The following is a 27,684-nucleotide window of genomic DNA, read 5'->3' on the forward strand; positions in this document are numbered from 1 at the left end:
GTGCCAACAAGCCCAGCTCCAGGGTAGAGTTCTGAGAAATCCAGGAGGCTCTTGTAACCTGCAGGTCACCAATGCACTGGGACAGGAAGACTCGGATAAGATATTTAGCCCACAGCACCATTTGATGAAATAAATCTTTCCATAGACATTGCTTTGGTTGACAGTTTATTAAGTACACTACATTTATACCTCATTTTTAGTTTTTTAAATCATTCACACATGGACTTGGTAAAAACATATTTTATAGAAAACTAAGATGAAAATCAGAATAACATATTGCACACAGATAAACTGCTGAATCGCTAGGAGTTTTTACACTCCCACTGTACAGGTGATCAAGAAGAGTTAGGTGGTTTGACTTTTCTTAAGTGCTGCACCAGACTATGACTTCAAAAGCATTAATGTTGTGATGCAGACACAAAAAGCATCTATCAAAGAAATTGGTTAATCATCTGAGAAACACTGTTTTCTTTTACAGATAGTTTTCTAAACTCACTCTTTACGACTGTCATTTCTTTTCTGAGAATTAGCTGCACACACTGATGAGCCCCACCCCCCAAAAAAAGTGATTTTCTTTAAGAACAAACAAACAAACCTAAGCCTATTTACAAAACATGCAAAAACAGAGTGTGTAGGTGCCACTGCAGAACTGGCTGAATACAGATCAGTAACAGAACAGTCCCCTGCTTTCTGGAAAAAATACATTTCCAGGGCTGGGATTATAAAACGGCATACAATGCAAAGACAGAAACAACGAAGTTTGCAAATCCTTTATATTTCCAGATGTTGAGACAATCAATATATGTGAATGCTGAGGGTACCTCTAGCGTCGAAACCAGAGCCAGCTATTAAGCAGCCAGAACGCTACAGTAATTGAATACATGACCATTTCTCTTTTAGCACGTTCTTTATTCTCCTCTTCTAGAAGTTGCAGACGTCTATTTAATTTGATTATCTAAGTGAAAGACAAATACAAAATAGTACTAATGCATACAGCAATCAGATTTTTAAAAAACAGTACATTAACTTATCAAAGAAATTATTACACAGAAAGTTCCATTTGGATCAAAATAAATATAATTATAAATAGAAAAGAAAATACTGCCCACAATACTTTAAACGGATTTAAATATGCTTCTTCATTTCCATTCTGTGAATCTGATTTAGGGAAAGTGTGTAAGGACACTGTTGCACTGTGTTCTTCTGGTGGGAAACATGAAGTGTGTCAGGAGGGTCTATCACAGAAGGAGCAGAGGATGTCTGCTCTTCTCTGGGCCTCCTCCATGAGCTCAGCTGTGTAGTCTTGGACTTGGAGAACTGTGTCCACTCTAATACCCAGACAGCCCCAAACCACTTAGTATAGTGGACCCTCTGATATGCCACTCAGATCTTCATTATATATTTGGCATACATAATGAGAACACCAAATATACCTTCCCTGCATGGGACTGCCTCTGTGTAGAGGCAGCAGGAATGCATATCAAAAGTAAGCACATGAGAACCACAGATATAAGACAGGGATTATGGGTAGGCTCATGAAATATGTATATAGAGGCAATGGGAAAACTCAAAGCAGTGGTTTCTAAAGTGAAGAAATTATACATAATAACAAAGATCCCCAAAGTGACTGTCCACATATCAAAAGCAAAACACAAAATTGAGGACTAGATTGGTTTATTAGTACATCAAGACTCTTTGATACTGGCCAGATTATATCAATCATTTTGGTATCAATGTTTTATGTTGGTCAAAAACATTTGAATGATGGTTTAACAAATCTTTAATAAATCTGAGAAAATCAATTATGGCTTACTAGATAATCTGAACTCATGGGATCCATAGGAGAGAAAATAATAAAATTATGCAAACTATTACTTTGAAATATTTCACAGAGATAGCTTTAGGTTATGTTTTATTTGGGGCAGTAATTACCTGACGTCTTAATGAAGCTGCATCTACCACAGTCATGTCATCTGATGCTCCTTCAATGGCTGCATCTATGTTTGAAATGCCATACCTAGCAGATAAGATATGGAAAGACAAGTTAAAAACTAAGAGTGATTGTCAAGTCATGTGTTGTGTCATACACTACTGAAGGAAGTATTCAAAAGACTCATGCTTAACAATATAAATAAGCATTTCCCATTTGTTTTTTTTCTTTTTTTGGTTTTTCAAGACAGGGTTTCTCTGTGTAGCTTTGTGCCTTTCCTGGATCTCGCTCTGTAGGCCAGGTTGGCCTTGAACTCACAAAGATCTGTCTGCCTCTGCCTCCCAAGTGCTGGGATTAAAGGCGTGCACCACCACCGCCCGGCTGCATTTCCCATTTGAATTGACACAAGCAAGGAAAAGTAGCTTAAGTCGACTACCTATGATGCTGCAAAAGATGAGAAAAAAATTCTTATTAGATACTTTTTTCAAGGCAGGAAATGCAGCAACGTTAAAGGAAAGGTCTCTGTCTGAAAGGGCCTGAGATCTGCCACTGTAGGACACACTGACACCCAAGAGTTATATATGAGCCATGTCCACACGTCATTCTGTAGACAGAGACTCAATGGCAGGAAATGCAAAGTCAACTACGGACAGGAGACTGATCATTTATTACTCTTCCACTTCTGCCTGCCTTTCTTCAGCTATTTTTTTTTTTACTTTACTTCTGATTTCCAGTTACTCTTTATTGTATTCTCCTACAAAAATGAGTATATAATCTTCTAAATCTCTTGTAACTATATTTCACTTAGCTACAAAACGGGCTCAGTAATAAGCCAACAAGAGGCTGCATATAAAATAATAATGCTGGAAAACCACCAAGACAACGCAAAGAAAGAACCTTAAATAGTATTTTTTGTTAAAATGCATTCACTTCTAAAAGGGCGCTAACTTGGGGATACAGTGGCATTTTAGAAATGGGAGTCTCACATGACTAGTCTCAAACTTGCTATGTGGCCGTGGATGGCCATCCTCCTGCCTCATCCTCCCAAGTGTTGGTGTTACAATCATGTACTACCACGCCTGGCTGCAGGTATAAAACTTCAAAATAAAAATTTAAAAAATAAATATGCAGAAATACTATTTCTTCCATTTGTCTAGGTTTCTATATTTTAAAGAAAACAATGTGAAGTGTGTGTGTGTGTGTGTGTGTGTCTGAGTGTATTCCACATGAGTATATGAGGAGACCTGGATCCCCTGGAGCTGGAGTTAGTGATGGTGCTTATGAGCTGCCCACGAGTACTGGGAACTGAACTCGAGAACTCTGGAAGAGCAGCAAGCACTCTTAACTTGCCAAGCCACTCCACCACCAGGTTTCTACATTTTAAAATTCATTTTAGTGAACACTTTTACTGAGATATATTTTATACAAATACAATTTATTTACATGTGTTTCTAATTTATATTTTATATGGTTATTTTAGTGAAGTGATATGGAACAGAATATAAGTAAAATTAAAAGTTACTCTTATACAAGCTACACAGAGTTGGCACATGGATCATCTACTCTAATCTTCCCAGAAACTCCCCATTACAAAAACTATATAACCTTACATAAAGGGATATAAGGCATGCTAATATGTCTACGCACAAAGTTCTACTGTTTCAAATGTTAAAACCACCCCAGAAATACCTTAATAAAGCATGCAAAGTAGATTTAAATAATCGATGGCATGTACCCATTTCAGATAATCTACAGCAATCTCTGACTTGCATTTTCTCTTATGGCTAGGTCAGATGATTTACATTAGCCATGCCTTCCCTCTTAGAAACAATGTGTCTTGAAATACTCAAACTAAGTAGACAATGGAACTGTGAGTTTAATAAACTGAGCAAACTACTCATAAATACTAAAATGGAACTAGAGGATTAGGGGGTGTAGCTCAGTGGCAGAACACTTGCTTACCTGTGCAAGTCCCTGAGTTTGTCCTCAGAACCACAATAATACAACCTGCCCCCACAAATTATTAAATCATTAGTAGGGAAAAATATGGGCCAAAGATTTTTTCTTTTCTATATTTTATGCTCAAAATAATAAAATTTTTCTATTTCTCCAAGGTCACACATGAGATGAATAACTGGAAGGGCAGTATCAAAGAACAGCAGCACCCGTATCAAAGGTGAATGCAAGGCTGGGTGACACTCAGCCAGTAATGTTTACTATCCAAAGGTGAGGACCTAAGTTTGATGCCCAGAACCCATGTTAAAAATAAGAAAGCTGGGTGTAGGGAAACATCCCTGTAATCCAGGAGACAGAGACAGGAGGATTCCTGTGGCTTAGTGGCAAGTCAACTTGGCCCAATTAGCAAGTTCCAAGCAAAGTGGGAGACCCTGTCTCAAAAACCAAGGAGGACAACACTTGAGGAATGACACAGACACCCCAGGGCGACCTTTTGCTCCACATGCTTATGCGCTGCACCCATACAGCCCCTCCAACCCCCTGCCGCCCACATAGGCCAAGAAACAGACATGCTCACCCACATCAACGCACACACAGAGAACTACTTTATTTAACAAAGAAAAAAAGTAAAATAAAATACATGAAAAAAATTACCAACATTTTAGAAATCTAAAGACAATTTCCATTTGTAAAAAAAGTTAAGTATGGGGCTGGAGAGATGACTCAGGAAGAGCACTGGTTGCTCTTCCAGAGGTCCTCAGTTCAATTCCCAGCACCTATATGGCAGTTTATAATCTGGTGCCCTCTTCTGGTGTACAGGCACACAGGGAAAAATAGCACTACTATATATTAAATACATAAATGAAATTTAAAAAAAAAGTTAAGTATATAACCAGATCACACCTTCAATTTAAAACAAAAAAGTATGAACTTATTTTAAACTAAAACTGTATTTTCAGAACTAAAAACTCCAACAAATGCTGTTATACCTACCATTCACTGAAAATACCTTCTCAGAAAGTTAAAGGACTAAAAACTAACAAGAACTATCAGGAGAGACCAGTGTGGCCTAAATTAAGATGCAGAAGAAATGAGGAAGCACAGTGGTCAGGGACCACCAAGGCAACATGGATGAGATTAACAAGAAATGGATGGTTCTCTTTTCTCCTGCTTAGGAACACGCCAGCCTCTTGGGAGAAGAGAAACAATGCTGCCAGATTTAAACCCACTGCTACAGCACAGCTCTACTTAAATCTGGCTTGGAAATTGATGAGTGACAGCATTTTCTGTGTCCTTGCAGAAGACGGGAAATACTTGAAGGTTTTGGCCCCTGAGAGCACACTTGTACCAGCCAAGCACATCTGACAGTATGAAAAGAATAAATATCACAGACAAAGGCTCAAATCAACAGGTGATAAAGTTATGTACATAAAACAAGATTTAAGATTATATCTTCTATCACTTATAAAGCTACTAAAATACTGCTATAAATGTAATCAGATATTCTTATCACACAATGCCATAATTTTTTTGGGCAGGGAATGTTGAGACAGGGTCTCACTATGTAGCTCTGGCTCACCTGGAACTCACTATATAGATCAGGATGGCCTCAAAATCATAAGAGATCTGCCTGCTTCTGCCTCTTGTGTGCTGGGATTAAAGGCATGTGCCACCATACCCAACCATAATCTTTTTTATTATTATACAATGTTCTCATATTCTGGCGGACAAATGTCAGGACTAATTATCATCTCTGTTCTTAGCAAAACACAGTATTTCTCCTGAGAGAAATCTGCAGAGGCCTAAGCTGTACATGTATACAATCATAGCTATGGCATGCATTCTGATGTCCTGCACAATACAAGCTCCATCACATTCGTGTGTCTTTTGGTAATCACAAAGTCTCAAGTTACCTGACGTTGTCATGATGAGGATTAGAAGTGGCGGCAGCTGACCCACCACGCAACACAGGTCTAGGGCAGGATTTGCAGAAGACACAAGACAGTCAGGAAACAGAGAAGTACAAAAATAAAGCAAAAACAAGACAAAGAAATGTCAGATAGGATTATATTGTATGCTTCAGTACAATATAATAGCCCTCAAATGCTTTGAAAATCCTTGTTTCATGTGTCCTCCCCATTTTAATGATTTTCATAATTTAACACTTCATAATAAAAAAACAACAAAAGAAATATGACAAAATAGCACCAACATATAATTCTCTACGGTGCTGTTTAAAAAGTGTAATTCCTCTTTTTCAATTGGAAAAAGAAAGCCACTAGCCACTTTAAAAGCATGTCAAGAATTTCTGTTAGTAGCACCTGCATGACCATGGTTGCTCAAATATAAACTAGAAATTTAAACAAATATCCACTGCCCACAAGCCCTTCCCTCTTGCTTCATTAATTCTGATTAATCAAATAAGCCTTATGTCTTAATGCAGCTGTGTCCCATTCGAACACTAAGCAGGGTAAAGACAGGGCCAACAAAGGCGAGGGAGACTACCAGAAGTACAATCAGTATGTGAGTGCACCTGAACTTGAGACAACCATGAATGACATACAGGGCTGCTGCATGATGACCAAGATGCACTGGAAAACTTTGTGGGGCTTTTCCTTTAGTCTTAGTACATGCTTCAGTGTGATAGGACAATTAGTCTTCTACCTGCTTAAGTTGGAACCTTTTCAATTAAATTTGCTAAAATCAAGAAACATACTCTAAACCCCCACCAGTGAACTGTCTTTAAAATAATAATCAAGAGATGAGAAGAGGGGCCATGTAGGGACATTTTTCTAAGTAACTAATCAGGTTTGCTTCACTGTACGTATAATGGCAATCACCATAGAGTTTAGAAACACTTGTTCTAGCCTTTTCTGACACTAACAGTTGCGGAATATAAACCACTATTTTCTTTTCTGCTTTTAATTTTTTTCTTTCTTTTTTTGACACAAGGTCTCATACAGCACAGTTTGGCCCCAAGTTATGTGTAGCTGAGGATGACCTTAATCTTCTGATCCTCCTGCCTCCACACACTACTTCATGTGGAGCTAGGGATCAAAGATAGGGCCTTTTCAATGCTAATTGAGCACTTCAACGGATCTACAATCCTAGCCCCATAAGTGACTTTTTTTTTTTTTTTAAACAACTCAGTATATAAATGAAAAATTTAACGTTGACTTTCTGTGTGCCCTAAAGTGACTACTAGGATCTAAGGATATTTTTGGAGCCTAGAATAAAAGGGATTAAGAGACCTGAGGGAGAGACAGGTTTGGCTCATTCTGCTTGCTATAGAGCTCTGCTGAATGACATATTCTTCAGATAGGTTTTTAAGTCTTACTAACTTCTAGTTCGTGAACTAAGGAAAAGTATGTACTGTAGTTACTTAAATTATAAAATAGGAGAATGGGTAACAAAATGAAGCCACTCCTATGTGCTTCCTAAAGGTTTTTAAAGAGTGTGTTAATATGGCCAAAATAATCTGCCATATTAAACATTTTCCACCACAGAGATTTCCCTTTTACAAATGCAGAGGGAGAAACAATACAGTTACCTTTCACAACGTATCTCATTTTGTCTTCTCACACTGGCAATTGATACATATAATATAAAAGTAAATTAGACAGGTATTTGGCAAAATTAGAAACTTCATTCAAGCACCAGTTTCTACCATAAGAATGACCTAATGTCAAAGGAAACAGTTCAACAGTGTACTTTGTAATTAGAGTGGCAAAGGGAAGGAGACCTAAGGCTACCACATTTGAGTATTAGTTTGTATACTGACATTTTTGAGTTAAAAACAGTCTAAATTAAGAGAATGCAATTCTTCTCTATAAAAATTTCAACTATTATAGTAATTAAACAGGTTGATTGGAGAACCAAGAATTAAACATTTTTAAGAACAAAAGTTGTAACAGATACTCTATGAGCTGTGTCTTGTATGTTACATATTTTATGGATACTTGCCAAAAATAGAAACCATTCATACACTGGTTTCTTATTCCAGTCATTCAAAAAAAAAAAAAGTACAACCTGCTAAAGGAAAACTAAAAATAATCAAGCCACTCCAACAAAAGCTTATGAACAACTCATATATTAATGATTGACTACTGTTTTACACATAACAGACTGCTTTCTCTAGAAGATGGTAGTATTTTACACTGAGAATTAGATGTGCAGCTCTAGCAAATATAGGAGAGCCCTGCAAAAGACAAATCTTAACAGTGCTTTCCTGCTGCCAACTGGGCAGAGAACACCTGCTGACTCTTCCTGAGGTTTTGGTCAGTTTTCCCAACGTACAGAGCTAACTTGTGCGTATGAATTTTTGTAATAGCACCTAGGTATTCATTTGGTTTTTGTGCTTAACTCTGTTTAGATTACCTAAACCAAGTTCACCAGAGAAAGAAAACCCAGTATAGCTATAGTGCCACTTAACGTACAAACTAAAAATAGTTCTTATGCTGAGAAACTAGGAATCTGCATCATTTTACAATAAAAAACAAACAGGAAGCTCTTGCTTTTTCTGACAAATAGTTCTAGTTTACATTCACTGTATTTAATGTGCACTCCCAAGTACAAAGATACTGCATTAACACGATAGCCAAGAGAAATAAAACAGAAAAGAAAAAAAAATGATGAACAGCAAGGAACATAAAAGCGCTGAAAACTGTATAAGCAGTATTATTTTATAATCATGCAAGTAGAACATTATCCAAATTTCACATTCCCATTTCTTTGAAAAATCAGGCCAACCTCTTCCATAGCAGAAACAAAAACTGATTTGGCATTTAAAATTCTGATTAAACTTTGTACAACTGAAATAAAACCAAAAAAACCGAACCTTTCAGTAACGAAAGCACTGGTGAGGCTGAAGAGAACCCACTCTCTGGGATTCAAGGTGCCAAGTGATGAAACTATCTAGAAACTATGTGCCCTGGGTAGCCTGGAACTCATAGACATCTGTGTCTTCTGAGTGCTGCTGGGATTAAAGGCATATGCCATCATGCCCAGCTCTTTTTTGATTTTTGATTCAAAGTTTTACTCTATACCCTAGGTTGGCCTTGAGCTCATGGCAATCCTCCTGCCTCAGACTCCCAAGTGTCAGGATTAAGCTGTGAGCTACCACATCCAGCTCTTTCTTTTAGAAAGTTTAATTGGGTTAATAAGATTATTTAAGTCATTAAGTTATGTTCCAAATAGTTTTTCATAGTTTACTTTTAAGCATACAAACTTCACACTGGTAAGATTTCAGATTTTGTATGCTTGAACTTTAGGCAATATTTTTTCTCACCATAGAGGGAAAAAATCCACACTTCTCCAAGTGCCACATCATTGCATCTGAGCTATGGATATGCTGGCAGGGAGTGGGACAGTAACAATGGACTGTAACTCTGTCATCTAGTGATGAATTCACCTACATATGATCTAGATACCGCTTTTTCATCCGAAGTCTTCACTACAATACCATCAGACATGATAAATTCTGACCCATGAATGCCATCTCTCCTAAGGGACTACTATAACAAGAAAGTTAAAGAAGATATCTGGTGGAGGGAAAGAAGGTGGAATTAGCCTTTACCAATTAGAGCTTCTAATGTCAGTGCTTTCTGGTTATGACCTCCAAGAATCTCCTACTATACCAAGAAAGCAAGTTGAAGCCATCAGCCCCACATTTTAAATAATGGTGAAGGGCAGAAGACTTGTCTCAAGAATCTAGTCGGCCAAGTATAATCCCCTCTTCACCTTCTCAACAGATGAGGAAAAGGAGGCCCAGAGAAGAGACACAAGTTATACGCTTAAGGCCAGCATGCAGCTAGCTGTTGAGTGGAGGAATCCTGAATGAATCTGAGAGATTTCCTCTATCTACACTGTTCCTTCTGAACCCTGCTGCTGATTATCACTTCCAAATAGAGTTCATGAAGCTTCAGAGAGCTGAAAGGGACTCTAAACCCTTGGAGGAAAAGAAACAATCCAACAACTAAAAAGTCTATCTCTATATACATACATACATATACGTGTACGATATTGCTAATTTGTCTTTGATGCTGTAGTTCTCAAAGCTTTCTTCACTACAGTGTGTGAAGTCCTATGGCCCAAACATGTCCCATTACATTAACCTGGGGAGACATAGAAGGCCCTGGATCAACAACATGAACAGTCCAGACACTCCTGGCGCAGGTGAAGAGCTGGTTCTGTGAGGACTAAAGGCGCAGCAAGAACAAGCTTGTTCTGAGCAAGCCAGAGACACACCAGGTTAAGAAATTAAGGCTACATTTATTGGGATTCCTTCAAAAGTGCAAACACTAATTATCTAATAAAATGAAGGCAAAAATACAAACAGCGACTTTCAAAGCCATGAGACCAATGTTCAGAGCTGGAGTGAAGCTTATCTGACTTTCCCAGATGACATCAACAAAGCTCCGGGACTCCATCTTTTTAAAATACTGTAAGTTAATGAAGAAAAGAGCAAAGGTAAAAAAAATGACTTGTTTAAACAAGCTGAATTAGGATTCTAATGATACTACTTGGAGACGTTCAAAATGAGGTATTAGACTATGAATATATTGAAAAATACCAGCATTATCCAAAAATGACAATAGCACACAGAATTTCTAGTCTGGGCCTAGAATCCATAGCTAGTAGGAAAGTGTGTTGGAAGCTACAGCAACATCTCCTACCTTCTTTATTACTTCACTAGTACAGGTAATTAAATAAAAAAACTGAAGACAAGTAGTATGCTCAAGTCCCAGATATCACACTCAGTCCAACAGTCCCTCTGCCATATCTCCAAGTGGAATCAAGCACTTAGAATAGGCCAGCAAAGCCACTGAAAAAAGTTGTTACACTTCCTATGTGCAGAACTAAATGCCTTCCATAACTCAGGCAAAGCTATAATCTTGTGAAATGTGAATTTTGGACAATAATTTCAAATGAAAAGAAAGCAAGCAAGCCATTTCAAACCATTGCATCTTAGAAAGAGACTGAAAGGAGCAAACAAAAAGACAACACCACAGTCCACTAAATAAGGAGCCAAAACATATGCAACAAAGCGGCAGAGCCGCTGCGACCAATCACCTGCGATTTTCATCCAGCACATCCAAGATCTGCTGGTAAGCCCTACGAGTAGAAGACTGGATAAGCGACAAAATGCCACGGGCAGAGGAAAGATTAGCTCCATCTTCAGGTAGCATATGGGGAGGACAGACCCGAGCCTGTGGTGGCGATGGTGTCACACTGTTCACATAAGCACAGCAAATGAAGAGAAAAACACTCAAGTCAGATTTTCATAAAACTTCAGCTGAGCAGTTTTTAATCTGTTTTCCTGCCCACACTTCCCACCCTCAATCTACCCCAAGAGAACAAACAGAAGAAGTTAAAAAACATTTTGAATTGTTCTTAAAAAACAGCCATGATGTAACACCAGTCGGTCTGTAATTCTAAATATCAAACTGAGCAGAAGGAACAACTGGAGGGAAAGAATCCAGCAGTGAGTGTGCTCAAGGCTTGGAAGAGAGAAAGGAGGCATTGTTTAGTCAGTGTCATTCACATACAGCCATTCAGTAAAACCAACACCTATGAATCAACACTGCACATGGCTTATGAATGATAAAGAGCAGGACACAGTATCCTAGTATGTAAATATCAACACCTAAACACATGGATCCAGCACCAGTCCATAAAGACACCATTTGAAATACTTTACAATGACAATGAAGCAAGCTGAGTTTACGAGGAAATGAATGAAATGATGAGCTAAAACCTCAGAAAACTGTAGTTCCACTTTGATTGTTTAATTTAATTAGCTAGATGACTAAAATATGACACGACCCAGGTCTGGGAATACAATGAAAGAAGACAAGGGCACTTAAGTTACCATGATGGCAGATGACAATATTTCTTGGCTTCTCAGTGACAATAATCTGATTACTCCTTCATTAAGAACTGAGAGTCACAATTTCTTTGGGTGAAACTGACCACATTTAAACAAAGCTGTTTGCCTACATAGTTCAGACCTAAATTCTTAATAGCTGTGTTGGTATCTTCAGAGAACTATTTAATACTGGAGCATGATACATTTAACTGATGCATGGACTTGAGACTTTTCTTTTTACAAAAAGAGGGCCAAGACTCTAAGCTGAGGGTTCAATAGTTTCAAGGAGCAAAGCACATTAGGGTAATCTTGTTTTTAATTTTTGTTTTTTTGAGACAGGGTCTCATTATGTAGCCCTGGCTGGCCTGAAACTATGTAGTCCAGGCTGGCCTCAAACTCAAAGATCTGCCTGCTTCTGTCTCAATAGGAATTAAAGGCATGAACCACCAAAGCTAGGCTAATTTTAATTTTTGCATATGACATTCAAAAGCAGAACCATGATGAAGAAAAATCTTTTGTGTAATCTTTTCCCCTTAATATATACTAGACTGGAAACTAAGATTTTAAAAAAGTAGGACAATTTGGAAAGGATAGTTACTGTTACTTAATATCCTCAGTTTCAAAACTTAAACATAATCTCTATGTTTATGAATAACTTTCAGTATCTTCATGATCTAAAAGAGAAAAGTGCAATAAATCTGAAAACTGCACTTTCCAAAGATTATTTAGAAGAGAAAAATCTAAGCCAAATCTTGGCATATATAGAAATTCTAGAATTTGGCCTAATGATGCCAAGATAAACTGAAGTTTTTAGATGTCAGAGACTGGCAATCCTCTAGGGAAAAAAAAAATCAATGTAATCTTATATATACCTGCATACATACATACATAAAAATATCAATGTATAATCTTATATACCCATATAAATACATATATACAAATATCAATGTATAATCTCATATATACCTATATACATACATACATAAATAAAAATGTCAATGTATAATCTGATCCACAGGACTTGGCAAATTCTATAATAAACACCCTAGAATAGCTGGAGGAAAATCAACAACAACAACAACAACAAAAAAAAAAAAAAAGAAAGAAAGAGAGAGAGAGAGAGAAGCAAACATACAAAACTAGAGTGGCTGGAGTGCAGCCTATGTGTGGCTTGCAGATAAGCATCCTTTATACAGAGCAAGGAAGACCTGAAGCGCCCGTGTGCAAGAAGTCAGGCTGAGCTCAAGTTTACAGTTGCCACCCTCCCACCCACCCAGCCGGGGTGGAACTGGAAACTTAAACTCTGTGTCACTATTACTGCATCATGGAGATATTCGGGACTGGGGTGAGGGGCAAGGTTGATGCTCACAGTGGAGAAACTCCTCCCCGAGTCTCCCTCCCCCTGGAGGCTGAAACACAGGGACAAATAAGTTACAGAGATGGAAAGACAGACCGATATTACAACAGAGGAAGAAGGAAATCCCAATGTGCACCACCTCCACTGAGTTTAGGTTTGCAAAAAATACACTTTTTGATAAAGCTGGCAGCAAAACTGGCTAAATGTCATCAGACAAGTTTTAAATTAGCACTGTTTCTTTGATTTTAGGGCTCACAATGAACTTTTCTGTATACTCTATTAACAAGTAACTCACTGTAGAATGAGCATCATTTTTAGTATTTTGAATTATAATCTTAAAGCAAATATGTCAATGGATGGTTTCCAAATTCATAATAAATATTAATGGATTTTCTCCATTAAAATATAAAAAAAAAGCTATTTACTACTTAAATTTGAAAAGCAGGCTGAGAACATAATTCACCGATAGAGTACTTACTTAACATGCCTGAGGTGAGCAGGTGGAAAGAAGGGAAGGAAGGAAGGAAAGAAAAAGCAAGAAATGAAAGAAGAAGAAAAAGAAATCTCAAAGTACATACACAGAAAATGAGGTGGTCATCTTATAAAACAGTCAAGCATAAACTAACTTCAGATTAGTGGCAAAAAATTCTCAAGATGGAATGAATAGAAGGTTAGAGTCTAAATAATCTACAGGTCCTCACTCTATTCCTAATGATTAATTATGATGCATTTCAGAAAATCAATAAATAAAAATAAATTAAAAAAAAAACTACATATCTCTTCCAATTCTAAGATTCTAGGATCATATGAAATGTGATATGGTCATAAACAAGAGAAAACTTTTCTGATATTTAACTAATTTAATAGAAATATTTATGTAGAACAATAAAAGATGAAATTACGTCCTGCAAAACAAAACAGGATTTAAGAAAAAACTTCCCCCAGTGCCTAGAATAAAACCCAAGGGCCTACACACGCCAAGCAAGTCCGTCCTCTACTGAGCTACATTCCCCAGGTCACAACATGAAGATGTTATCAAAACCATTAAAGATATCTGACTAACAGCAACAAAAAAGCATTTTTTCCCTGGCTGTTTCTCAAAGAAGAATTAAAGTTTACAAAATTGGTAAGAAATATAATTTTTCATTTATTTACAAGGCGGTCCACTAGACACAGCAAAAACAGAACATGAAGGGCTACTTTTAAGCTGATTAATTATATTGTAAGGTGAGAAAATTATCTCAATTAGAAACAAGAATTTAGTAATTTTATTAGGAATTAGGAAAATAATTCAGTGACTTTAGGTACTCTTGTATGCATTCTAACCAATAAATTTCACTGAAAACAACAATAACAACAACAAAGAAAAATAATTTTACCACTCTTTACCACACAAGTTATAACATCCTCTAGTGGAATCAACTGTGGAGGGATATAGTGATTTTTGGAGTTCGGTTTTCACCTCTGTCCACTCACTACTTAACCAAGGTTTAGTTACTTTTTTGTTTTTAATTGTTTAATTTTGACGAGTAAGCTATTATAAAAAATACAAACATAATGCAAGGCACTGAGATCAGGTATTTAAACAAATACTGCCTTATACATAATTTAAAAAAATGCACTTTGATAATAAACTGCTACTAACATTATAAAACAGCAAAATCTCGTTTAGTATTTTAAATAAGTTTTAAACTTCTGAAGAAGTACTCATGCTTACCCTGTTATTTCATTAGTAACAACTCTACCTCATGCTCACAGACTCTTACATATAAGGGTTAAGTAAGCAATGGCTAGTCAATATCAGAACTAAATGAAAATCAGTGACTTGGCACAACTCATTAAGAGAAAAGTTCAAAGTAGAAGAGCTCTCTCCACAGGTTTTCATAAGAATGTTTCTCAAACTGTGAGGTTAATGTTGAAGAATTAGCATCTTTGAAAAAGTAGAAAGAAAAATATTCTCATTGAAACACAAACTCTGTTAATTTCTCTGGGACGTTTATTTTTATTTTTATTTTTCTGAGACAATGTCTCAGCATACATACTAGCTTATGTTTATCAGGCTGGCCTTGAATTCAGAGCTCTACCTTTCTCTGCTGGGATTAAATGTGTGTGGCACTACACCTGGCCTCTCTGGGACCCTAAATAGAACTGTAATTTGCTGTTACTATGACTAAGGCAATTTAGTAACTTTCAGAAACACAGCAAGGAACCATAGTCATTGGCTATCCGTGTGGTTTCCTCTGCTATTTGAGAACACCACTGACTATTTGCACATGCATGTGTATGTGCAGGCCTTGCATATGCTGCTTGAATTTTTACATTTCATATCAAAATGTCCCACTGTCAGGAGCGGGCAGTCATTCTTATACACCGTTTGTCATAGTTAGAGAAAACAAAGGACTTAGATCTCAAAAGATTGCTCCACACATAATTTTCTACAGGGAAACAAAATAAAAATAAAAAAAAAACAAACAAACAAAAGAAAAACAATTTTAATGACAAACCACATGTAAGACTTCATTTTCCTCTGGACTAAAATAAAGCAAGGAAAGATGCTGAAGTGTAAAAACATGACTGGGATTGCTGAACCTTGCTAAGTGTAATCTGCAGAGAACTCACAGGCCAACCAAACCAAAATCCAGAAAACAAAAAAGGGTTTTCTCTTTATGTACAGAAATTATTTCATTTTCCTTTCATCTATACACCAAACCATATAAAACTTCCTTAGAGTTGCCCCTCAGCCCCAATTAATAAAGTATATAGTGACAGTTTGAGAAATCCTGAAGGAGAAGTACTAGAACAGAGTTAGGGTATTATATGTCAGTTACATGGTAAAACAGATTAGTAATAACATAAGCCTGTAAAATTAAAGCAACCCCTACTTGGGAAAAATAGAGCAGATAAAATCTTACGTGTACTCCGGTGCAGAAATCGATGCCTGGAACCTTGAAATTTTATTTCTTGGGGCAGAATCTGATCTGTGCCACCTTAAATAATAATTATGCTTCTTTTACATATTCAGTTTTTATAACAAAGAAAATGATTCTACTACGATTCTACTGTCACAATTCATTTTTGTGACAGCTATCAACCTCGCTGCTTCTTAAAAGGAATTGAGGAAACAAAGTCCCTGCTCATCTGCACTTGTCTTCATGAGCTACAGAATAAACGAGAGCGGAGGCAGACAAACATTCATGAATAATGGTTCATAATCAATGTTAAAAAAAAAAAACAGACTAAAGGAGGAGGAGTTCAACAATTACTGTAGCAGATGTAAACTATGAATGGATAGTTTCTTGTTTACCAAATGAACAATGCCCATTTTATGCACATTATACAAATCCCTAAGTTTAATCAGACATAGGAGAGCTTTAAATAGGAATTCAGCTGTAAATTGTAAAATTAACAATGGGCAAACTTTTATTAATATCAAGACCTTTGTTTTTACTAGATATATAGAAAATGCCATGAAGGCAATTTAAAGAAAATCAAGAATCTGTTAGCTCTTAACCTTTGTGCTATGAGGAACTTACAGGGAGAGCTTTTTCCTTTATCTTCATCTAAACTTAGCCATCAATACTATACTTTGTGAAAAGGTGATACAATACTGAAGTAATCATGTTTTAATTTTAAGATATAAAAGGTCAATTAAGGGCTTAAACAGCAAGTCACAACTTAAATAGTAGGAAAGCCTATTAGAAAATTCTACTGCCTTACAAACTACACATTACAAGTAGGAAATAATTGAATTAGTGCTTTTTTACCCACATTAGCCATAAGAATACATTGTGGAGTCTTTTTACTATGTGTATATTTGGAAACAATTTTAGAAAAATGGGTTTCATGGTTATGTCGACATCTGCCAACCAGATAGCTCAGGAAAACAGACATTGATTCATTCTTTAAAATCTTGTTAATAATGGTTGAGTCTTTCAGATAGTCTTTCATAAAGGAGACACATATTCATTTGAACCCAACTTCTTCCTACGTGATCCTTCAGGATAGCTGCAACTGCTGTGAGAGACTCTCCAGCAACTGAAGAACTCAGTTTTCCCTTGCACCCAACATGGAGAACACAATTTCAACAAAGCAAACAAAAACTTACATTTGAGATACAACTTCACTGACTGGTTAGAGATGCCAGTGAATTTGTTCATAAGACTTCTTTCAAAGCAAAGACAAAAATAGTCTTCTTCCAACTCTGAATACTAAGCCCCTGCCCCCCAAAGAGCCCATTCTGCACCACTGTACTCTGCAGCCAGGTCTAAACTACAACTCGGTACGGTGCACTGTAAGAACGGTAATGGTACTGTGCTCTGGCTAGTTTGTAAGCTCTCAAAGGAGATGTGTCATGGCCTGATGTTGGCTAAGTTTCCAGAGAAGCTAACATGATGCTTGACATCACAAAGGGTTCCTGATGAGTTCATGAAAACTGACCAAAAGGTGAAGGAGAAAGAATATTCACTTTCCATAAAAGTGACAGACACACAGAAGAGAAAAACAGGGCTGAAAAACTGTCACGACAAAATTGTCAGATTGTCAGACTACAAAAAGTACAAGCACAAAGTGATAACCATCGATGTAAAACAGATTTTAAAAACTATGAGAATTATTTAGAAAAAGGTATGCACACACAAAATACAGAAGAAAATCTACCATGATTTTTTTTCTACCAAAAAAAGATACAATGCTGTGATTCTACTCACATGGAATCATTTCTGACCAACTGTCCATTCTGGCGAACTGCATTTTCACTCATAGAACGCTCTCTTTTTAGCCTGCCAACTGCTCGGATCTGTTAAGGCACACAAAAAGGGAAGGAACGGAATATTCTTGGTAGCTTAGAAGCTATTTAGCATTAAAAAACACAGAAAACTTTGTCCAAGGGTACTCACAAAACTACAAGGAGCTGAGAAAAGCAAACCAAGAAGCAAAACCTGTGCATTACAGACAGGTAAGACTTGGTCTTAAATCTTTTTTTCTCTCCCTCTGTTGTGTGTGCACATGTGTATGGAGGCCAGAGGTTGATGTCAGGTATCTTCCTCAATCACTTTCCACCTTATTTTTTCAGACAGGGTCTCTCAATGAACCTAGCACTTACTGATTCAGCTAGTCTAGCTAGCTAGCAAGCCCCCAGGATCCTTCTGTCTTCAACTTCCCAGGACCAGGACTACTCAGATACGCACTATTGTACCCAGCTTTCCATGTGGCTCCTTTTGGCTCCAGCCCAGCTTCTCACGCATACACAGCAAGCACTTCTCTGAGAAGGACATGCTGGCTGGTTTGATGCCAACCTGACACATGTTAGAGCTATTTTGGAAGAGGGAACTTTAACTGACAAAACCCCCCACCACTTGCCTGGGGCAAGCTGGTGGTTCATTTTCTTGACTGATGGTCACTGTGGGTGGTACCAACCCTGGGCTGATGGTCCTGGGTGCTACAAGAAAATAGTCTAGGTGAGCTTTGGAGAGCAAGCCTGTAATCAGCACTCCTCCATGGCTTTATATTAGTTCCTGTCAAGTCCTGACTTGGTTTCTTCAACAGTGGACTGTTACATGAAATTGTGAATGAAACAAACCCTTTACTCACCAAGTTGTTGTTTTTTTTAATTAATTAATTAATTTATTATGTATACAGTGTTCTGTCTGCATGTATGCCTGCAGGCCAGAAGAGAGCAACAGAACTCATTACGGATGGTTGTGAGCCACCATGTGGTTGCTGGGAATTGAACTCAGGACCTCTGGAAGAGCAAGCAGGTTAAGAACCTCTGAGCCATCTCTCCAGCGCCCCCAAGTTGTTTTTGGTCGTGGTGGTTTATCACAGCAAGAGAAACTCTAAAACAAGGGTGCAATATGGTAACCAAACAAAGAAAGTGAATACACATCAATGAATCATCCATGGGTGTATGTGCACAATATAAAACCACAAAAACTATTCATTTTAAAACTTCGCTTTTTCTGCTCCTATACTCTCAGCTTCTCTTTCCATGGATAAGGGGGAAGAAAAGAGAGTAAACAAATTGCCAATGGATTGTGATGAGACTCATATGCATGAATTTTCTGATTTTTTTTTTTTTTTTTTTTTTTTTTAGCTACTGCAGGACATACTGGAGTATTCACTGAGTACCTGGGAGTCTTCATCATCAATGAGTTCAGGGTATACTAGAGTGGCTTGTTATACTTCAGGTCTCCTACAGTCTTCTGCTTTTCATTCTCACAGTGGTTTTATCAATTACATTGGGCCACAAATACACTGCACCATAGGGTACTGATAACCACCTGTTGCCTTGAATACTGCTTGCTAGATTAACTTTCTGACAGACATCCATGGCTTTCTGTGTAATCTTCAGCCTCCAGGACCACTAAATGTGACCTATGATAAGGCTGGTTTAGCTGGATATAATTTCTCTTAGTCCCTGAGCTCTGGCTGTACATCTGTACAAGATTGATGTGGGATTTGGCACCTGTAGATGCCACCTGACAGCTTCTGCTTAAGCCTGTTGGTTTGAACAAAAGCTCCCTTTCTAAAAACATTACTTATTTTCTTGTCTTCCCAAACTGAGTCCTAGTTTACACAGGCCAACTGACTTTTCTTCTTCCAAATCACCTGACACTTCTTTGGTGCACATGGGGTTCAGTGCTCTTCTGGTTTATTTTACAAATGGATGGCATTACTGTGCTTTTCTCTATAGTAGGAACAACTAATTTGGGGTTTGATTTTCTCTTTGTACTTGAGTGAACTTTTCAAAGAGCCTTTGGAAGTTATTGCTAATCTTTCCATACTGCTGCTTGACAGACAGGACATGATGGTGGGTTCCAATTTCTAGCTTGAACACACTCTTCGAGGTACAAATTGCACAGGCACAATTTCTAACTCTTCTTCACAGACCTCTTTCCATGTCCTCTGAAAGATCTCACACTGGCCCTAGCTGCCTAGGGAAGTTCCTTTTTGAGAGGTAGTGTTATTGTGAAAGCTTCTGCCTCCCTCATCACATAGCCAGATCTACTCTAAGAACATTGAGAATGGCCATGATTCAAGCACTCAAGTTTCAGGCCCTGTTCACATGGCTTACTACACAGCTCTTTACTAATTCTGGTTGGCAGGATTATCAAGAAATGTTTTTGTCTAGAGGTGCCTCCCAAATATGGGTAAACATTAGACAGACATATTGTCTTAGGGTTACTATTGCTATGATGAAATACTATGACCAAAAGCAAGTTGGGGTGGGAAGGGTTTATTCAGCTTATGCTTCCACATAACAATTCATCATTAAAGGAAGGCAGGGCAGGAACTCAAGCAGGGCAGGAACCTGGAGGCAGGAGCTGATGCAGAGGTCATGAAGGGGTGCTGCTTACCAGCTTTCTCCTCATGGCTTGCTCAGCCTGGTTTCTTATTGAACTCAGGACCACCAGCCCACAGTGGTACCACCCACAATGGGCTGCCCCTCCTCCCATCAATCACTAATTAAGAAAACGCCCCATGGGTTTGCCTACAGCCCAATCTTATACAGGTTAAGAAGGCGTTTTTTTCTCAATTGGGGTTCCCTCCTATCAGATGAATCTAGCCTGTGTCCAGATGATATAAAATTAGCCAGCACGCATACCAAGAGTCCACTGATTTCCTCCTGATATTGAAGAGCTTTACAAGCTCTGTGTATACTGATGTCATCTCCTTACCTCATCCTACTGTCCTGCTGAGACTATACAGATGGAAAACTTACAGAAGGCAGCGTTTCATACATAAAATCTCAAAAAATGGTTGCCAAAATAAATAAAATTTAAAAGTAACTTGACAGTTTTTGGCCATAATTAACAAATTGTAGTGCTTTTCACTAAGTAAACATGCAAGATGTTCATACTGGCGCCTATGAACATATGATCTAAATTACCTAAGTAGAAACTAAACCTAAAGAAACAGCAAGACTAGTACTAGGAATTACAGCAATCTGATTTACATGAATACATAACCCTCTTTGGGAAGGAATACATGGAAAAATCAAAGTTGACAGAGGAGTACCAGTTTTAATAAAAATGTATGTCTGTATATTGTCTTTAAGAACAAAACCTTCAATATTGGTCTTAAGTCAACAGGCCTGGCAAGACTTTAATTCTACTGTTAACACCTTTAAGTCTATTTTTCCACCAAGTTTATGTCAATAGGGACATCAACGCTACTAACTTGGTGGGAACCTTTCATCAAGCTGAAGGAATGAGTAGTGTCAGGAGAAAGGCTTTCTTAGTTTGTTTGCCAGATGATTCTATAACAAAACGGCATAGTCATTATTTCCTAGTGCAAAACTTCCTTTCCTAGGTACAGAGTGATGAAGCATTTGCCTAGCACTTCCAAATGCTGGTTCAAGCTCCAGCACTGCGTAGAACAAAAACAAACTAGGAAACTGTCTGCATCATTGGAGGTATTAACAGTTATGTCTTTTAAGTCTACATAAACGGTAGCAATACTTGCTCTCCAACATTTTCACTTCCCTACCACATAACTGTTAAGTTAGAAAACAAAAACAAACTTGTAATACCTTACGTAGAGAACTGTAAAATCAACTGATCCCAATATTGCCATATGGAGGAAAGCTTCCATCATATAAGGCTAACATATGCTTCATGGCTTAACTCTTCTTTAACTTTATTCTATATTCTTTCAAATATAAAGGGTGGTAACTCTACTTACTTCTTCATTTTGAGGAGTTGGAGGTGGTCTTTCTAAATCCAGAAAATCTAGTGGTCTCTCACTTAGTGTGAGCACACGTGGTGGTGTTTTCAGTGCCAGAGGTTTAAAGGGAGTGGACTGGATAAGGTCAAGATCTGCTGGTCTTGAAAAGGAAATGTCTTCATTATTTCCTAGGGGAAGAAAAGGGGGCGAGGAAATTTCACAGTGGTGTTTGTTAAATGTTCTTACCCTCTGTCAGATTTGTATTACAACCTACCTGACAGCAGTGGTTTCTTTTCAGCATTTGATATTTCACAAATATTTAACAGTGTGTGGTGCAGCAATTATAACATATGTATGTGTGACCAAACACAAACAAAAACCTCAAACAACCTGTCTCTAAATGTATGAAGAACTCTCACAATGTGGAACAGGAGCCTCTTGAGGTGACAAAAATGTTCTGTATCATGATGGGGGGGGTGTACATGTATTTGTAAAATGTGTGAAAATATTTTTTCTCAATAATATTTTGAAAAAACTAAAATGTTCATAAAAATAAAGAACAAATAATGGGACACTTTCAATCAAGTGTGAGATACCTGTAACAACGATCCTCTCTGGGACTTGCATTATCACACTGGCATTTGGAACTCCTTCTTGGAACCCTTGTTCCAGGTCAGCATTTGGAGGCGCTACTTTTAATTTTTCCGGGACCCTCATTCGCTGACTAATACCTTCAGTGTATTCCATTTCATACTGAATTCGACTAATTTCTGCCATCTCAGCAGCAGTGGGAGAAGGAAATGCTGCCCCACTCACCCTACAGAAAGAAAAGGTTAAGATCAGGATGACTGAGTGTGAAATGTCAATCTCCTCTATGCAGCGATGTCAGAAGACAATACCGTATAGTAGAAAGGGCAAAAGGAAACTTCCCACTCGTGAGCAGAAGGACAATAATCAAAGAGAACACTCTTCAACATAAAGCTCTGGCTTAGCATCTGACAATGAACTGGAGAGGGCACTGATTAGGTGCAAGTTTCTAAAGTATTATATAACCACAATACAAATGCACAGACATAAGCATTCTGTGTGTAAGCAAATATGCATGTAAGCAAATATGCAACTCAAAAATGCCTGAAATAAAAATCCCAACCAGAAGGCCTTTAAGAACATAGTTCAGAGATAGAGTGCTTGTCTAGCATGCATGAAGCCCTGCAAAGAAAAAAAAAAAAATCCTAATGATGTGGAAGAATGTTGCCTGGACTTTATAGCAATGAAATCAGAAATTGGCATCGTGCATGAAATAAATCCCTTCAACAATGAAAATCAGAATCCAAAGGCAAATAAGGCTAATGCTCAATATACCAAAAAAAAGTATAGCTCCTTCAAAAATCACATAGTGCAAATAAAAATTTCTTATTGTAAACTAATCTGATGACTGAAATGCAATGACTGCCAAACACATGATTTATATCAATACGCCCTTAATGTACGAATTCATTTTAAGGGCTTAAATGTTCACATTATTATCCTATATTTAATATTATATTTATACATGTAGTTTTGGGAAGCATCAAATATCTTTGAGGGGAAAATAGTACAAATGCATTGAGTAACCTTCTAAATTGGAGAGGGATCCATGATTCCAGGGAGATGTAGTCGAAAGAATGTTGCCCCCAAATAAAAAATGCTAAGAAAAGCATAAAAGAGCATGGTTAGCTTATGGCAAGCAGCTTTTAAGCTACTGTCTGTCAACCTATAATACCAGCTCAACTGAAAAAAGTTTCACTGACCTTCCTAGTGATGTGTCACTGCCCGTTTTCTTACTCATTTTAATAGAGCAAATACACGTCTACAATAGCTATTAATACTGCTACCCTGTAGTTGTTTACTTTACACAACAACTCCCCTACAGATCTGAACTGTTTTTGGAGGTGTACATAACAACACGGACACTGCTTTTCCAGCTGTAAAAAAGAAAGAATAAAAATCAGTATTTCAACAATTTATTTTGTAAGAACTATGAATAAAAGTAGTTATTTACTTAAAATGACTTGATTTGAAAAACCAAATTTCATGATTTTGCAACTAGGGTAATTGAAAGTTCCATCATGACATAAAGAAATGTGAAGTCAGATTGGGGGAAGCATGGCTACCAGAAAACTCCCCTAATCACATTCCAATAGGATATAAAAAGATCATGAAGAAAATAAAAGGGTAAAAGTAAATGTATTTGAGGTTGCCTAAAACTTTGGTGCATAAACAGTTTCCTGAAAAGGAGGCCAAATTACACTAAGCTCCCAGCAGAGTATATTGTAAGTCAAGAGCAATAAAACATTAAAGACAACATAAGTGTCTTAATTACAGGGGTTATTCTGTAAACTAGGTTAAGGATTTAAACCAGAATCGTACTCCAGGCCTTAAAGCACACTCCTTGAAGGTTGCTGAGTGTGGTAAACCTAGTTGGATTATAATTGCCAACTAGCTTCTTTTTTCCCCCTCTAAATGTCTGCTTTTTAAGGAACTGACATGCAGAGGCCTTAAAGACTGAGAAAATGGAGCCAAAGAAAAAAGTTTACTCACAAATGTGAAACAACGGGCTTGCTATTTGGCACTATCAGCTTCTGTGCTTCATATTAAATCCTTAAATTGCTCCAATGCGCATGTGCTAGAGTGAGAGCCACTTTCGTGCCTGAGGGAGAAAAACAGTGACTGAGAAGCTAGATGATGCCATTATTAGAGACTTAGCTGCAAATTCTTTAAATAAAAGACACAAAGATGTACAACTTTACACTAAGAAGCAGAAGAAAAAACAGAGAAAGAACTTCAAGCTTACCACAAGTTTTCGTGCTGCAGACAGAACCCGGTGACTAGTCACCATGTAAGGCAGTGGTTCTCAACCTGTGGGTTGTAACCCCTTGGGGGGGGGGGTCGCATCTCAGATATCAGGTATTTACACTACTATTCATAACAGTACCAAAATTACAGTTATGAAGTAGTAACAAAATAATGTTATGGTTGGGGGTCACAACATGAGAAACCACATTAAAGGGTCATTTTGCAGCATTAGGAAGGCTGCAAACCTTGTAAAGTAAGACTTTTATCTAGAAAGCTGGAAGGTCAAAGATATGTTTAAGTTAAACTAATGTGTATATACATATCTTTTATATAGTAAGGAAATTCAGTTAAATTTTCATTTTAAAACACAGAACCAAAAATAAACACTGTGTGAAATATATAAGAACATATAGAGAGGGCTGAGCTCTCTCTCTTCTCTCTATGTTTATGCCTGGTGAATACCTATAATCCCAACACTCAGGAGGCTGAAGCAGAAAGACAGAGTTCAAGGCCAGTTTGTGCCACATAGTGAGACTTATCTAAAAAAGCAGAACAAAAAGGCAGAGCATATAAAGAAAATGAAATGTCCCACCTAATCTTATCTTCCACCATCTAGGTTCCCATAGGCAACTTCTATTAATATCTGTGCATCATTATAAATGAAGAGCTTTTCAAGCATTTATATATCTAAAGCATAGGAAAAGCTTAGAAAGAAGCGTTAAGATGCTAAACTACATTATCTCACAAAATGTACCAACATCCACCTAACCTTTGCTGGATTCCAATTCACTATTTATTTATTTTGAGACTGGGTCTTACTATGGAGCCCAGACTGGCCTTGGATCCCTGACTCTCCTGCCTCAGACTCCAGTGCTCTCCTAGCTCATTTCACTCGTTTCGAGCAGCATATGTCAAAGTTCCCAAAATTTCATCCTATGACAATATCTTAACTTAGGAATCTTTTTGAAAAGACTCACAGACCAAAAGGAGAACGTCTCCTGTAGTTAAACTACTTCAATTTCAAAAGTAAATAAAACTTCTCTGTTAAGACTTAATATACTGCCTCAGTGTTTAGTTTTTATGTTTCAATAGAGCAGACGAGGACCTAATTATTTTTCTTCCTCATTAAACTTGGTACTTTGGGTAATAACCTTTGGTGACGAACACACTTCATTTGGGGCTAAGGCTTTAATTCCACAGCCTTTGTCATTTAGAATCTGCTTGGTAATCACTACATGCTTGATGTATAATTTGATAAAAAATCTTCCTTAGACTTCTAATTGATGTCACAGATCCACTTTTCTAGGCCATACCCAAACATCAGCAATATTTTCCAAACTCAGTGGGGTCCCACACATTACACTTAATTTCTTCTTTAACTTGTCTTAAACACAAATCTATTTTTAAAGGAAATATTTAATCAATACCTTAGAACCATAAACTTGCTGTATGCATATAAGTACATGTAACAAAAACAAAACTATTAAAAAATTAAGTCAAAGTGGATCACAGGCCTTAATGTAAGAAGTAATGAAACTCCGAATCTGCTGGAGGAAAACAGGCAAAACCTTGAAGCTACATTGGCATAGCCAAGGACTTCAAGGAGCCCAGGGCATAATAGCAAGAATTGGCAAAAGGTATTGCAGAAAATAAAAGTTTCTGAACAAATTAGAGCGGAGATTCTACAGCATCTTTGTTGGCGGTATAGCTGACAGGGGAATCAGATCTAGAATTTATAAAGACCTCAAAAAAGTAATAATAAGAACCCCAATCCTGTATCTATTAACAACAAAAAATTCACAAGAGTAAAGAGCGAGTGACAGAAAAACCTTGTGAACCTAAAATGAGGTAGCCCTATCAGACAGGAAGGGTGACCACACACAGTTCCTTCCAGAACAGCACTTCAGTTAAAAAGTATACTCGGGAACATCACAGACAACCCCATTGAAAAGCTACCTCAATTCACAAGTTCGGAGGGAGGGAGGGAGGGAGGCAGGGAGGGAGGGAGAGAGATCGAGATCCCTCCCCCCACCCTCCTCAAACAATCTAACTGCGAGCTCAGAATACTAACTAGGACTAAATCGTCCTACTTTCCCTAAAGGTTTTTCTTTGGGGACTCTCATTAGCAGCCCACGGGACTGAGGGAGAGAGTGTTTCTCACCGCTCATTCACTGTCTCCCCAGGAGGCCCGCATAGCACCACTGGGCTCAAGCTTTAGTCCTCTGCTAGGAGAAGGCGCCACCAATTCAGGGAGCGCGCTGCTCTTCCCAGACAACGCGTCCTGCTCCTAAGCCAAGCCTCTGGTCCCTGTTTGTGTTTTGCATTTATAACAAGGGCTTGTTTTTGCAAACGGAGGTCGGGAGCTGTAAGGGCACTGGAACCCAGCTCGGGGAGGGCACCCCAAAGAGCGAGTAAGGATGTTTTGGTCAGCTCCGGGCCTCCCAAAGGCCGTTCTCTAATTCCACGGGTTTTACACAGACACACACACACACACAAACGCGACAGGCTCAAGGTCATACTGTGAGGTAGATGGGTCCGAGGAAGAGATGCCCGAAAAAGCCCAGGTCCAAGCTTACAGGATTCCTCCCGCTACCTAACCTCTAACTAACAGGAATTTTTTTTTTTTCCCCCAGTAAAACTCGACTTTTGTTCTACAGAACAAGATGCTGAAGCAGAAAGGGTGAAGAAGCTGGACCCTGATAATCGCAGGGAAGGGCCCTGAGGACGGACCAAGGCCGGAGCGGCTCCGCTCGGCCCGGGGAGGCGGGTGTCACGGCCGCGGCGCTAGGCCCCGAGCCCCGCTTGGGGACACTACAACACTCACCCTGGGCCCGCTGGAGGGTCCCTGGAGAGGGCCGCCGCCTGCCGGCTCCGGGGCGCTCGGGCGAGCGCTCGCAGAGGCCGTTGGCCGAGCGCACCGAGGCGCCCGGGCAAAGGAGCGGCGGAGCGGCCGCAGCGGGCCGGGACAGACGCGAGAACGGCCAGGACTGGCCCCTTCCTGGATCCGTAGCGGAAGTAGGCTTCTGGTCATGTGACAAGGGAAGGGCGGATGTTACGCTCAGGCTCGTGAGACGT

General features: G+C 38.3%; 1 protein-coding gene across 11 annotated transcripts; it reads right to left on the reverse strand.

Moving 5' to 3' along the window:
• Positions 1-152: 152 nt before the first annotated feature.
• On the reverse strand, positions 153-27,603 carry Mff (mitochondrial fission factor). Of its 11 annotated transcripts, XM_059278559.1 has the most exons (13): positions 27,434-27,603; positions 24,355-24,463; positions 23,565-23,738; positions 23,389-23,461; positions 22,371-22,591; positions 21,793-21,962; positions 17,817-17,905; positions 16,023-16,097; positions 10,958-11,116; positions 7,437-7,469; positions 5,800-5,859; positions 1,933-2,017; positions 153-955 (listed from the first exon to the last, which is right to left on the reverse strand). In XM_059278559.1, the coding sequence occupies exons 5-13, from the start codon at positions 22,549-22,551 to the stop codon at positions 824-826; spliced, it is 984 nt and encodes a 327-aa protein (XP_059134542.1). In that variant the 5' UTR covers positions 22,552-22,591; positions 23,389-23,461; positions 23,565-23,738; positions 24,355-24,463; positions 27,434-27,603; the 3' UTR covers positions 153-823. The 11 variants fall into 11 exon arrangements, with proteins under 11 accessions (XP_059134542.1, XP_059134538.1, XP_059134541.1 ...); XM_059278555.1 differs by lacking the exon at positions 23,389-23,461; XM_059278558.1 differs by lacking the exons at positions 23,389-23,461; positions 23,565-23,738.
• Between the last annotated feature and the right edge of the window lie 81 nt (positions 27,604-27,684).

Source organism: Peromyscus eremicus, chromosome 13, assembly GCF_949786415.1.
Source record: "Peromyscus eremicus chromosome 13, PerEre_H2_v1, whole genome shotgun sequence".
Classification (NCBI taxonomy): Eukaryota; Metazoa; Chordata; class Mammalia; order Rodentia; family Cricetidae; genus Peromyscus; species Peromyscus eremicus.

What these genes read in the sequence shown, in the direction of transcription:
- Mff (XM_059278555.1), bottom strand. Translation starts at nt 23,602, where the DNA reads ATGAGTAAGAAAACGGGCAGTGACACATCACTAGGAAG. An exon ending in AGTGACACATCACTAGGAAG is followed by an intron (nt 22,592 to 23,564) that starts GTCAGTGAAACT and finishes TTCTTTCTGTAG; the next exon opens with GGTGAGTGGGGCAGCATTTC. An exon ending in CCTCATCATGACAACGTCAG is followed by an intron (nt 2,018 to 5,799) that starts GTAACTTGAGAC and finishes CTTATCTGCTAG; the next exon opens with GTATGGCATTTCAAACATAG.